Source organism: Pyxicephalus adspersus, chromosome 6 (genome assembly GCF_032062135.1).
Source record: "Pyxicephalus adspersus chromosome 6, UCB_Pads_2.0, whole genome shotgun sequence".
Lineage (NCBI taxonomy): Eukaryota > Metazoa > Chordata > Amphibia > Anura > Pyxicephalidae > Pyxicephalus > Pyxicephalus adspersus.
This window is the reverse complement of record NC_092863.1, coordinates 7,325,994-7,337,247: the sequence shown is the minus strand read 5'-3', so window position 1 is coordinate 7,337,247 and position 11,254 is coordinate 7,325,994. Positions and strand designations below refer to the sequence as shown.

The 11,254-nt window shown below is 40.0% G+C and overlaps 1 protein-coding gene across 1 annotated transcript; it reads right to left on the bottom strand.

Moving 5' to 3' along the window:
- Positions 1 to 1,411: 1,411 nt before the first annotated feature.
- Positions 1,412 to 10,076, bottom strand: LOC140333021 (tyrosine-protein kinase Srms-like). The gene is made up of 8 exons (XM_072414395.1): positions 9,429 to 10,076; positions 8,037 to 8,158; positions 6,841 to 7,007; positions 4,012 to 4,153; positions 3,774 to 3,932; positions 3,114 to 3,295; positions 2,493 to 2,649; positions 1,412 to 1,982 (listed from the first exon to the last, which is right to left on the bottom strand). Exons 1-8 carry the CDS (start codon positions 9,854 to 9,856, stop codon positions 1,801 to 1,803), a joined length of 1,539 nt encoding a protein of 512 aa, XP_072270496.1. The 5' UTR covers positions 9,857 to 10,076; the 3' UTR covers positions 1,412 to 1,800.
- Positions 10,077 to 11,254: the final 1,178 nt, after the last annotated feature.

Genomic DNA, 11,254 nt, shown 5'->3' with positions numbered 1-11,254 from the left:
CAAACAGAAAGCATTAATGCATTAAAGTTTAATGGTATAATGTACAGACACATTTGGGGGACTCAAATCGGTATTCTGCTATTTAAAGTATAGTGATTGAAAAGTATTTTAAAGTCCTGAAACAGCCAAAACTTAAGAATCTGTGTTTATATAAAAAAATATTTCTTAATTTCTGGCCTATATGTGTAGAAATGAGGATTGTTAGGAGAATTTCTTTGAGTTTGACATCTCTTGAGCTAGGTAGGCACAATAAGGATTGTTTAACTTTTTATGTACAAATTCTCAAAGGAAATCGGGTAATAAACTGGCCCTGACAAAGATTTGAGAGACCTCATTGTGAAGGCAACTTCAGCAATTTCAGTAATAACCTAGCTGCACCATTTTCCAGGTGCAAACACAGTCTGCTGGACAAACTGGCTTTCCCAATGTAAAAGATTATCCTGGGCTTAAGACCCCACAACATACAACAGGGTTCATAATGACAAAATAAAAAAAAACACAAAGAAAAACTAATACATAAATGTGTCATTCCCAATGGGGAAGGGAAGTGTGTAAAGTAAGTGAATTAACCTGCTTTATAGCCACCTCACCCAGCTTTCACCCACGGCACCCAGGTGACCGTACCATCCTTCCAGTGAGATCCTGGGAATGAGGAAGTTCCCCACTCTCACAAAATGGTGCACAAGATTTGTGATCATCAGTATTCCCCAGGATCTCGCTGGAAAGATGGTTATGTCACCCTTCCCTTGGTTCTGTGGTTGGTAGCTGCGGATAAGGCAACTTACTTTTTTTTATAAAAAATATGAATTTAGTTCTATTGTTCATTTGAAGATTAAATAATTATCCATAGCAGCCATATTTTCCTCATATTCACTGGGAAATTGAAAGAATTAATATGTCATTAGCCAACTCAGTCATTTTGTTTTTGCCCTCATCTCTTCTTTCTATTGAATATGTCCCATGTTGTCCTATAGCTACATATTCTCTGTATAGCATATAAAATGCATCAATTTTATATGTGTTTTAAAAATACTTCTCATTCTGATTCCTATTGTGTGTTACTTCCTCCGCTTCCAAAATTGTGAGCTCTTAGGGGCAGGGTCCTCCCCTCCTTCTGTATCACTTTCTGTGTCTTTGTGTCATTTGCAACTATTTAATGTACAGCGCTGAGCAATATGTTGGCGCTATATAAATCCTGTTTATTTTTTAATAATATTATTGATAATAATAATAATTCTGGATTCATAACCCTAGGCAAGGGCACCTATTACTGGAAATACCTCCATTTGGAGAGCGGTCCACCTACTTTTGGCTATATAGTGAACAACGATTACAGAATGACTGTGAAACCTTCAACTTCAATGTTGTTTATGTATAATGTCAGTAGGTTACCATAAAAGTGACCAAAACAAACACAACAAAACATTATTTATTAATTCTAACATTTATATACATGTGTGTATTTATAGCTTTGGATACAGATACAAATTTACAGGTTTACTACAGTCACAGTACATAGTTATATGGAAATGATTCACCTGAAAACTGACCACAAGCAGTTAGGAATCCTGACCTTTCATTGACAGGCCGTACAGGTTGAGATGGATGCATCCAGATACAACAATACTTCATTGTCTTCATTGTCATTGTCATTGTCATTGTCAAAAGATACTTCATTGTCTTCTAAGTGGTCAGCAGGTTAACTTCATAAAACTTGTTGGTCCGCTCAATTTTTGTCATTCTTGTCATTGGTGGAGAATAACAGTGAGAAGGACTGTCCATTCTTTAAAGTCCAGTACGTCACCGAACAGTCCTCCTGATATTGGTAAGCATTTCCACCAGCTCCAGAAAGCTGGGCCTCTTCTGAGGCTTTTCCTTCCAACATAGAAGCATCAAATTGTACATTTCCATTTCGCAGTTGGGAGGCTGCGGAAGTCGGTAGCCTTGGGAAACTTGCACGTTGACTTCCCGGTTATTTAACCCTGGTGAAAAGAGAAAAACCAGTCAGCCGATTTCATGTTGGATTTTTGTATTCAAAAGACTTTATGACGTTAATGTTTTAGAAAACCTACAACCCTACTTGTCTTGGTGGCATGCGCATCATCCTAGTGGTATCTATAGACATGAAATGCATATCCACAAAGACCACAGGCTGATACCGGTTGCAGAAAATAGTGATTGGAGATATGGTGAGCTGGGAACTGAGCTGGGAACTGTGAGTACCCTAACAGATCAAGGTGAAAGAACGTCATTACCCATAGTTTAGGTTTGGGTAGACACTAAGTTTTTGACATTTCTTCCTTCCATTACTTTTTTGCAGTTCCAGGCTATATCTCCAGTCCTGCTTGCCCTCCTGTGGATCATAATGCTACTTATTGTCATTGACTGCTTTTGGTTCCTCATGTTAACTTTTAAAAGAAGGAAGAATTTCCTCTCCTTCAGGGTAAGTAAAAAAACATTTAATATATGCTGTGTTTACCTAAACCATTTACCTTTATATGGTGTTTCTCCATATGTGTATACTTCATAAATGAAGACCCCAAAGGACCATACGTCAGACTTGATAGAATATTTAAAGTAATTCAGAGCCTCTGGAGCTGTCCATCTTATCGGGATAGAACGGTTGTTTTCTGGAGAGTACACGTCATCCTAATAATACAAAAAGAATGTCATTTTAGTAAACATATCATCAACAACAGTACTAGGACCTAGGACCTTTGCTAGGGGGACCAGCCCTTATGCCTGGGGATGACCCCCCATGAAGCTTGGGGTAACATATCCCTAAGTTCCCCCCTGCTAACCAGGGGGGAACCAGACCTTAAGCCTGGGTGCCTGGGGACCACAAAAAGTGCAGACATCCCACACGGCCTGTATTTATCATGATGGGGGTGTCATGGTTGAATAGGGTGGCACCAAGCTTCTGAAATATAATACTAAGAAAATAATTTATAAAATACTTTTTCTGAATCGTAAAAGCCCACAGCCAGACACCTAACCTTTTCAGAAGCCTATAAATGGCAGCCCTTTCACTCCAAATTGTATCAAAATAAGTCTCTGGCTGGAGTGGCTAGGCTGCATGTTATAAGGTAACAAGACAGCAGATTATAACTTACCTTTAGCAAGCGAGCCAGTCCAAAGTCCGCTATCTTACAGACAAGGTCATCCCCCACCAGAATATTTCGTGCAGCCAGGTCCCTATGGACCACATGTTTCTTCTCCAAGTACTCCATACCATCTGCAACCTGGCAGATTATGTGGATAAAATCTGAATTTGTAAGTTTTTTCCCTTCTGTTCCTGTAGAGAAAAGTGGCAATCATTAGATGCAATAACTACATTCAGAACTAATTATCTAAATGGAGGTAATGTGATCAGTTAATGGAGTTGTACATTGTAATCAGAACAAGTAAGATGCCCTCCTACAATCTCCTTGGTTCATAAAAACCTCTCCATTGTTTTGTCTTAGACTACTTTCAGATTACTTCAATTAAACCCATCCATTGGACACCAGACAAGAGCATCTTGCCGCCATTGAGGAGCAAAATGATGGGCAGGACTTTCATTCAGAAGTTGGGGCTTAGACCTTAAGACAAGACCTCACTAGCAATCTGATCTGGCACTAAGGAACCTTATTTAGACAAGGGGGTTATGAATTTTAGGGTGCTCATACTGGATATCATGTTCACTTTAATGATAGATTGCACTTCCCATAATCCACTTTACTTCTTTATCCCCTCCCAATGCAGTTTTCAAATCATAGATATCATGGGTTGACCTTTTAAGTAATCTTGAAGGCTTCCATTAGTCATAAGCTCAGTGACAATGTAGACTGGTTCTCCAATGGAACACACGGCCAGGAGACTGATGAGGTTCCGATGGCACAGTGTCTTGAGCGCTGTCATTTCTTTCTCAAAGTCACTTCTGTTCAGGTCCTCTGAAAGAGCCAAAATATCAGAAAACTATAAGACCCAATTTTACTTCTCTGAAAATACCAAAAATCTGATGTTACCAACCTTGTTTAAAAGTCTTGATGGCGACTTTCTCCTCTTTATTCCAGAGGCCTTCATACACCTCTCCAAAGAACCCCTTCCCCAGCGGTTTTAAAATGATGAATTCGGACCTTGGCCTTTCCCAGCCATCAGCTGGAGTCACAACCTAAAAGATAGCAGTTCTTAGAAGGTCATTCAACTCGAAACTAATATAATTTACTTTTAGATTGATGGGTTGTATGGTCTACTAGTTTCCTCCATCTTCTGGAGAATCCAGCATAGAGATTTGAGAACCCATACATCCAATTTACAAACCTACTCCCTATTGGATTCCCTGTGGGGATATAGAACGCCGGGTGATTTAGACTTGAAACATCTTATCAAAATTGGACTTGTTTTGTCTTTTAAAACACAATTGCCCTGATTCATAAAGTTATAGAAACACCTAAGGTACCTGAACCTGTGCTTTCTACTAGGCAGTGCAAGTTATGCAGATACTTCTGTTCTGTATTGCCTCACTTCAGCAGGAGAATGAAGACTTTATAATGCAAGAGTCTCTAAGAGAACAAATCTGAAATGTTAGTCCACCCAAATTAGATTTTATTGTATCAGGAGATACATGGACACACAAAGATTTCCAAAAACCCGCAGGCCGGTGGGAACAAAGTTGAGTTATTAGTGAGATCTCACCACTGGAGATCCCAGGCTCCATTTCTAGCTAAAATCTTTTTTTTATGTGTGAACTGGCCCTTTAAATATCAATTAAGGAGGAATTACTATTTTCCATTAACTTCCACTTTTATGAATGAACGTATTCAATAAACATGAAATGATATTATGCACAGGAGAGGTGTTTTATCATTTTAAAGAAATGGAGTTTGCTTGAAAGAAACATTTTATCATTAATCACAAGTCCTTCTGTTGTAAAATAAAAAGAAGAAATCCATGTGTTGGCAAGTAAACCGTGTACGCCTTGGATCAATATACTGGCGTGTTATACACACCCTTAGTCAGGGCTCTATCACATGCCGGCTGTCTGTGTAGTCACTGATAGCATTCATGCAGTGAACATAACTCAGTGCCGTGACATCAGCACAAATCAGTTTATTCATCAATATGTAAAGGCTCATATGAGCCATGCTGTCCTAGCGGCTTTAAGCAGTTACAGCGACATTTTTTAATGCTGCCTGGTAAACGCGGTGTTATATGACTTGTCCAAACTTTGTAATTGTTGCGTTTGCTGGGCAGCTTGGATTGTTTCAGGAAGTGGAAAAATAAATAGGGAGATTGATAGGGAATTTGGGAACTTGTAAACTGCTGCATTCATTCCACTGACACATTAAATCATATTTAAAACATTTGATAAGCCCAGTTCCACTTTATAAAAAGAAAAAAAACCCTCTGAGCAGCTTGCATTCATTATATGACAGCTGAGTCTCTCTGCAGCTTCCCCCCCAGCAAACACCAGGAAGGTATGAAACAGGTTCTATTACTTCACTGGAATAAGTTGGTGCACATTTCACGCTGTTTGCTCTCTCTGTTACAAAATGTCCAAAGAGAACCTGTCTTATGCAGCTACGTCACAGTGTTTCTCAGGTTAAAAACAGACAGGACTGTGGCAGACCCAGCAGATGTAGGGATTGTTAGTTCCCAGCCCTGGTATATGTTGGTGCTTTGGTGAGAGAGCCAAGCAGTGAGCGTTAAATATGGAAGGAGGTTACGGCAAATGTTAGTCCAAGGGGTTAAATTAAACTTGTCATGAGCTTGTCACTGCTGTTCTCTGTTTCTGATAAATGATTAATGATCATGTTAATCCTATTTTCCCAACAGCTTGTGTCAATGACCCAGATCCAAAATGCAAGGACTTGGGAGTTTTCTCATTTCCATGCCAACTCTGGTCTGGATTTTGTATTATATATAAGAAGCACCAAAAACCTCTGTAACACTTTATGATATATGTGTCGTTGGCAGCTGTATGCTACTCTGCCTATTGGTGCCCTTTAGGGTTTAACCCCTTTCTTGTCAGAACTTTTCTTCTGCATGCCCTTAGCATATCATGTGTTCAATATTTAGGAACACATGTCGGCACCCCTTCCCTTACAGCTATTGTCTAATAAAGAACTGTTTACACCAGGGGTCGGCAACTACTAGGCCATTTCAGGAGGTCAAAAAGGCACACTGGGCCAGAAGAAACAAGGTGTCCAAGGAAAGTTTTTTTCCAACCGTGACTGCAAGCGAGCAGTCTCAGTCTTTGCTCATCTGCGGTGTAGTCTCTGTACGTCTGCGCGTGCTTGGCATCACAATGCCCATTGTGCTTTGACCACTTGAAAGTGCTGTTGGTGTCCTTGCACACTAAACACAGGGCTTTGTTGCTGCATTGAAAGAATAAGAATTTGGTTGGGTTGAAGACACGACGTTTGGGGTCAACCTTGCGGAGACTGGTACCTGCGCATTGCTTCTGCTCTTTAGGCATAGTAATTGGGGTTACTGTGCAGGAACTCGATGATATCGCGGGAACTTGTGATAATGCCACAATTGATTAGGCCGGATTAAAAAATAAATAATTAGAGGGGCATTGGGCTGGACTGTAATACTGGCCAGGCTATATCTCTACCTCTGGATTACACCATTTAGATTTTACAAACCCATCCAGCACTGCATGATAGTGACTGCACCCAATGACTGCTTGACCCACGTCTAATATAAACTTTAAGTCCACAGTTGGTATATTCCCCCCCTCAATGTCTAATGTAAGCAACATATTTTCTTGGCCTATGTTTTGCTGGTTTTTAGACCTCCAGCATACCTGATAATTTCCATAATTCCCATGTAATTCCATAAATTCCCATGTACCTGGGTAATGCACGGCTGCAGGAGGGGGCACTTCAGAAGCTTCCAGTTGGTTTTGTGAAAGATAATCAGAGTCTGAATATTTGAGAAGCTTCTCCCATGCTGGAGGTAATATTCACCCCTGTGGTCTGTCTGAATGCGGAAGTGGGTGACTTTATTTTCATTACGCACTATAAAAGAAGGATAAAAGGTAAAGCTTCAATAGAATTGTTTTTACTGTGTCACTTTCTTTACCTTCTCATAAGTCACCCTACCTGAAGCACTGGTGGACAGAGGTAAAATATGGTGAGTAGACATTTATGATTTGATTTTTTAATACTTAGCTCGTTAGTTTGAAATAATTTCCAACTTTATGAAAAATCGCTGTACCTTATTATTTCTTTATATTCCAATGTGTAAGTGCTGCCTCCAAATACTGGCTAAAAACTCTTTGTGCCTATACAAGAGTTAAATGAATGACTTTGTCCTCAGAACAGACCATGATGGATAAGAAGCCTTTATCTAGAGTAAAGTAACTGACCTTTGTCATTTCATATTTTCTAACTCTGTGTTTGACTTAGAATGAGGAAAAAGGAACTGCAGAACAAAATACCTGACATAGTCTGTATAGCGAAATCCGTCTGAAGGATTTCTACATGTCAGGGGGGCAGAATAAAGCGTTATAGATCTTAGTGATCAGACCTGCGCACTGTAAGTTTACCCCGATCTTGTGTTTCTGCTCCAAGATTGAAGCCTTTATTCTCTTCTCTGTGTGCCAAATGAAAGCTTGGCTAAGACGGCAAAACCTCTGAAACATTGAGATGTGCAAATGGCGATACATGCCCACTGCTAGAAAGCATTGCCAATGGGGGACCTATTCTGCAACCAAGTAAAAGATTTGGTTAACCTATCCCTACCAACTGGAAAAGCAATGGAAAAACAGCATGGTGCTTATTCTGCTATTTCCATCTGAAACCTCCCAATGTTAGATCAACATCACACTGAAGCCTAGAATATCCTGATTATTTAGCAGTGCTGTTCTTTCTTTTCCAGCTGGGTAGGAAATCACAATATAATTATTGCAGTTACAAATACATAAATTGTCTTCATATTATCTTAAAAATATTGGACCACCTTAATATACCAAACCCCAAAAAAAAAACACCAAAAAATGAATAGCTTTGTGTGGAGTGCTCCCTTATGTTTGTTTTCTCACTCACCTGATAGGGAATATTGTCCAGGGTTGGTGTCGCTGGGTCGCACCAGGTAAGACCCGTGAGTATTAGGCGGGGAGAGCAATAATATTTCAGCTTCATTCCGATTAGACACTTCCACATACCAGCTGTAACACAAATGCAGAAGTTCAGCAACACAAATAATTAGCAATACTAAGAATGATTGATATATTCTCAGAGGTACCATTGTGTAGGTGGCCATAAGAAGGAACTGAGAGATAAAGTGTAGGAACCATGTGAGAGGGACAATCAGTTCACTTTCTAGGGAAATGATTATTTTAGTAAGATAGGTTTATATTTACTTTATTGTCCCTTATCTGTGCTGCTTTCACTACCCAACATCCAAACCTGCATGTCACTTAGTTTCTGCTCCTTGTCTCGGCTGATGGAATCTACAAATGCCCATTCAACACACCTAGGCATGGACCACTGTAGTCACCATTATATACCCAACCTGAGAAATCCCAAGCAGCCATATTATCTATACTTTCAAATTTGCAAAAGAAATCCCATTTATTTAGGGTTACATCTACTTTCATAAAACAGAAAAAAAGAGTAATGGAATCGCAAAGAATTGCTCGGCAATATTTCGATCTACCAAACCAGACCGATGTCCATTTCAGATTTAATTATTGCTCATAGTTGCTCTAGGGAGTTTCTCTTTTGCATTCTTCTGAGAAACGAAACGAAAAAAACTTGTTACAAAATCAGCTTGATGGACTTTTGTCTTTTCCCAAACTCATCAAGTCAGTTACAGGTTGTTGTGCTGGGTTTTGCATTGCTGCATTACATCAGGATTGGTGACAACTGTGCTGGATCAATGTCCTCAATCTGTAGAGAGTATGGCTAGGACCAGGCTGCTCCTATGGAAGAACTGACCTCACAGACCTTTGTGAATTGGGTCTGTGGATCAATGTGTAGAAGCGGCAGAAGGTAAAAATCTGGGAAAGTATTGTTTTCCAAACTATTTGTTCTTTTATTTACTTGCACACAGCCTGCCAAGTATTGCTGCATGAGATAGGCTTTCAGTGTTTATTGTTAGCCTGGAAAACAGATATGAAGAACTAATTGGCATTACAAGACCCCTTAATACACGTTGGCACCTTTTATGCTTTTTGCATATGGTGCCCCTACACCTCAATATACAGGTATGAGATCTCTTACATGGATTTTTTAGAGGTCTATTTATGAAGCAGTACATTTGACATTCACTCAACATATCTGGTGGAAAATGACTTGCAGCTTTTCAATACACATGGACCTGGACGATTGTTCTCCAGAGAATGTTGGGTGAATGTCATGAGTTTATAAATAGACCCCATTGAATAACAGATTATTTTAGCTGATTTCCTCATTCCTCAGAGGTTCTGTACTTACGGCTCATCTCTGATGTTTGCGCTGTTTTGAAGTTGAGTCTGGTTTGTCGGACTTGGCTGGTTCAAAACCAATGGGGAGTCGGGCATGGTGGTAGTATTAACGAAGCCCAATGGCGACACATAACTAGCTGGTACTAATCCCATGTCCAATGTCCCCGTCAGTCTCCTGGCCATAACGTATTCCCCTTCATCGCCCACTTTACAGAGCTCTTCTCCAGCTTTTACCGTTAGCTCATCGTTAGTCCGTGCCTCAAAGTCATAGAGGGCGGTCAGCATGTCCACCCTGGGCAAAGTGTTTGTGGGCATTGGGGTAACAACGGCCACATTGGAGGGCCTGATTAATTGGGGAGGTTGGGGAGGAGGTGGTGGCCAGATCTTGTCCCAAAGGCACACCATGCACTTAATATGGTTTCTTAGGAATTCCTCCATCTGGTCTTCTGTTCTGTGCCACCTTACCAGTCCAGATCTTGGCAATTACCGATCTGCAAGTGTAATCCACATGGTCTCTGCTCTCTGACTCCCGTCTGTACAATTATCTTCCTTTCTTTTTTCTGAGCTTACTTCCTGATCACCTGAACTTTCACAAACAGTCAAACTTAAGAACCAGGAAGAGAGGGAGATGCAGGAATGTGATCCGACCTGACTGCACTTTCCCAGCACAGCGGTGGCAGGGGGGTGGGTGACATAGACAGGGGGGGGCATTATAAATCATGGAACAAATACAGCCAATCGGTGATTCCTAATTTATCAGCAACACTTTCTATCAGTTCCTGGGACAGATACAATATCTTATACTGCATATGTCATGACAATATTTTATCATTTGTTACAAATCCATTCCGTTTCCAAGAATAAAATCAATTCTCACCAGTATTGCAGCACCTATTGGACTCAGCTGTAATACTCTAGAGGGGGAAATGCTTAATAATATAAAGCTAACATTAAGTTTGAATTCTAGGTAAGTAGTTACATTGATATTATGATTGAGGTATTAGTCCTACAATCATCTGACCAGATGATGAACAGACTGGGATGAATGATGAATGTCTGTGTATGGGGCCACAGTGATTTGTCCTATAACTTGTACCTGGCATGATCCAGAAGTTCGGTTTTGGTGCTGAGTGTTGAAATCTATCGTTAAGATCTCCCCTCGTAATTCTTCTGTTTTCCTCTCTTCTCCGGAGTTATAAGTGGCCACACAGAAAGGACACTTAGTCTCTTGGAGTCAAATGGTTTTCCATTTGCATTTATTTGGACCCAGCAAACCTGACCACCCGCAGCAAGCCTATGTGTAAGCAATTGATATTTCCTTGATATAGATGGTTTACCTGGAATGTGAGAAATTCAGTGCTGGGAATCATAAAACAAATGCATCTTTATTCAGCTTGTTTTGTTACAAAAAAATAAATAAATTGCATTTCTTACAGTGGGCTTCCTCCATGTTTGTTAAATGACCACTTGCAGCCTTCAGTTAGGGTGAATGTGACATGGTGACCACATGCAGATGAACAACTAGGAGACCGGGGCAGAACATTGTCACCCTGTACCAAAAAATGCCATGACGAGGCTTCATGGCAGGATCACCAGGGATGCAGATTACTAGAGAAAATGACTTGGCTCACCGACTTCACTTATAACTAAAATTTTACTTTTGGGGTAATGTCCCCTGATTTTTTATCAGATTGAGAATTATTCATCTGGAATATAGGTTAACAAAACTATTATTTTGTTTTATTTGTTATGCACTGCTGTTGTGTGTGTGTTGGTTCTCTTTAAACAATGTCCCTTGATAATCTATATATATTTTTTTTTCCCTTTATAAGGCAT

What these genes read in the sequence shown, in the direction of transcription:
- LOC140333021 (XM_072414395.1), bottom strand. Translation starts at nt 9,856, where the DNA reads ATGGAGGAATTCCTAAGAAACCATATTAAGTGCATGGTGTGCCTTTGG. An exon ending in GACTGGCTCGCTTGCTAAAG is followed by an intron (nt 2,650 to 3,113) that starts GTAAGTTATAAT and finishes TTGTATTATTAG; the next exon opens with GATGACGTGTACTCTCCAGA. An exon ending in TGGAGAAACACCATATAAAG is followed by an intron (nt 1,983 to 2,492) that starts GTAAATGGTTTA and finishes TCTTTTCACCAG; the next exon opens with GGTTAAATAACCGGGAAGTC.